At 36.6% G+C, this 1,128-nt stretch overlaps 1 protein-coding gene across 1 annotated transcript in view; it reads right to left on the bottom strand.

Moving 5' to 3' along the window:
• Positions 1-1,128, bottom strand: part of LOC101852740 — a gene marked incomplete in the record, with an annotated part of 243,635 nt that overhangs the window by 19,242 nt on the left and 223,265 nt on the right. Inside the window, 1 exon segment of the mRNA XM_035973518.1 lies at positions 491-615. Within this exon segment, the coding sequence (XP_035829411.1) occupies positions 491-615 (125 nt within the window).

Below are 1,128 nucleotides of genomic sequence, written 5' to 3' on the forward strand. Positions count from 1 at the left end.
TGCAAATTTGGTTGCTCGAAGTTTAAGAAATTGTAAAAGAGTTAAAGATTAAGACCTTCTGGAAATGAAAGTGCAGAGAAAGGAGGCGTGAAATCATTATTTAGCACAGACAGAAAATATGTGGAAACTCCATTTCCATAAACAATTTTATTTTGAAATAAGAGCGACCCAAATTCACGAAAGGACGGACGTCTGTATTGCCTTAATATTCGAGACTGCGCGTTCTTTATCTCTAAATGAGATTTGAGGGAAATGGCATATCGAATTCAGAAATTGTATACGGGCACATAACGTACGACTGCACGTTTTAAGACGTATTCAATCCCTTTCTTATTCCTTTGCACATGAATGTTTAACTCTAAACAATATCCTGTTTAGCCCAAATCTCATGCACCCCATTCTTGTCTGTAATTTAAAAGGAACTTTTCATTGGCGTTCCTTCTTCCTTTCCATTCAGAAATTCACAGCGAAATAATTATAGATTACTTACCGATTTGGGGCCCAGATTTTGTATTGAACATGGCAGTATGACATCAGAGCCGAAAACTGCAGTAACGTTGACAGGTGTGTCCAGAAAAGTTGGCAATGTATACCGTAGAGGGCGGGCCGCAGACACTGGAATAGACAAAACGAAAAATGTTAGCCAAATCATTGTCTCCAAGAAGTGAGTTTGTGTTTTTAGGTATGCCGCTTTGGTTGTATATCTATAGCAATCCTTACGGCCATTATAATTATAATATGTTTCTTGAGATTCAAATCATGAGTGTCGTGATAAACCTTACAACCCAAAGGAAATGTCCTGGTCCTCATCAACACGACTGACGAATAACAAGAACAGTCATGACGGATGGTCGCCATACTTGTTCCAGAGAAAAAAAACCCACCAGATAACGTGACAAGACAAAAAGCTATGAGATTATTTCTAGATACAGAACAGTAGGGATTTATAGAAAGACCCACGATACAAGAGGAATTGTAAAAAAAAAAAAAAAGCGGAAAAACAAAGAAAAAAAAAAAAAAGCGGAAAAACAAAGAAAAAAAAATTGGCTACATTATTTTATTCTAATAAAAAAAAAGCTTCATAAAGTGAAAGCGCCTGCACGATCTGCCTAAAAAAAGCATTACCTC

The sequence above is a fragment of the Aplysia californica genome, unplaced genomic scaffold (genome assembly GCF_000002075.1).
Source record: "Aplysia californica isolate F4 #8 unplaced genomic scaffold, AplCal3.0 scaffold00002, whole genome shotgun sequence".
Classification (NCBI taxonomy): domain Eukaryota; kingdom Metazoa; phylum Mollusca; class Gastropoda; order Aplysiida; family Aplysiidae; genus Aplysia; species Aplysia californica.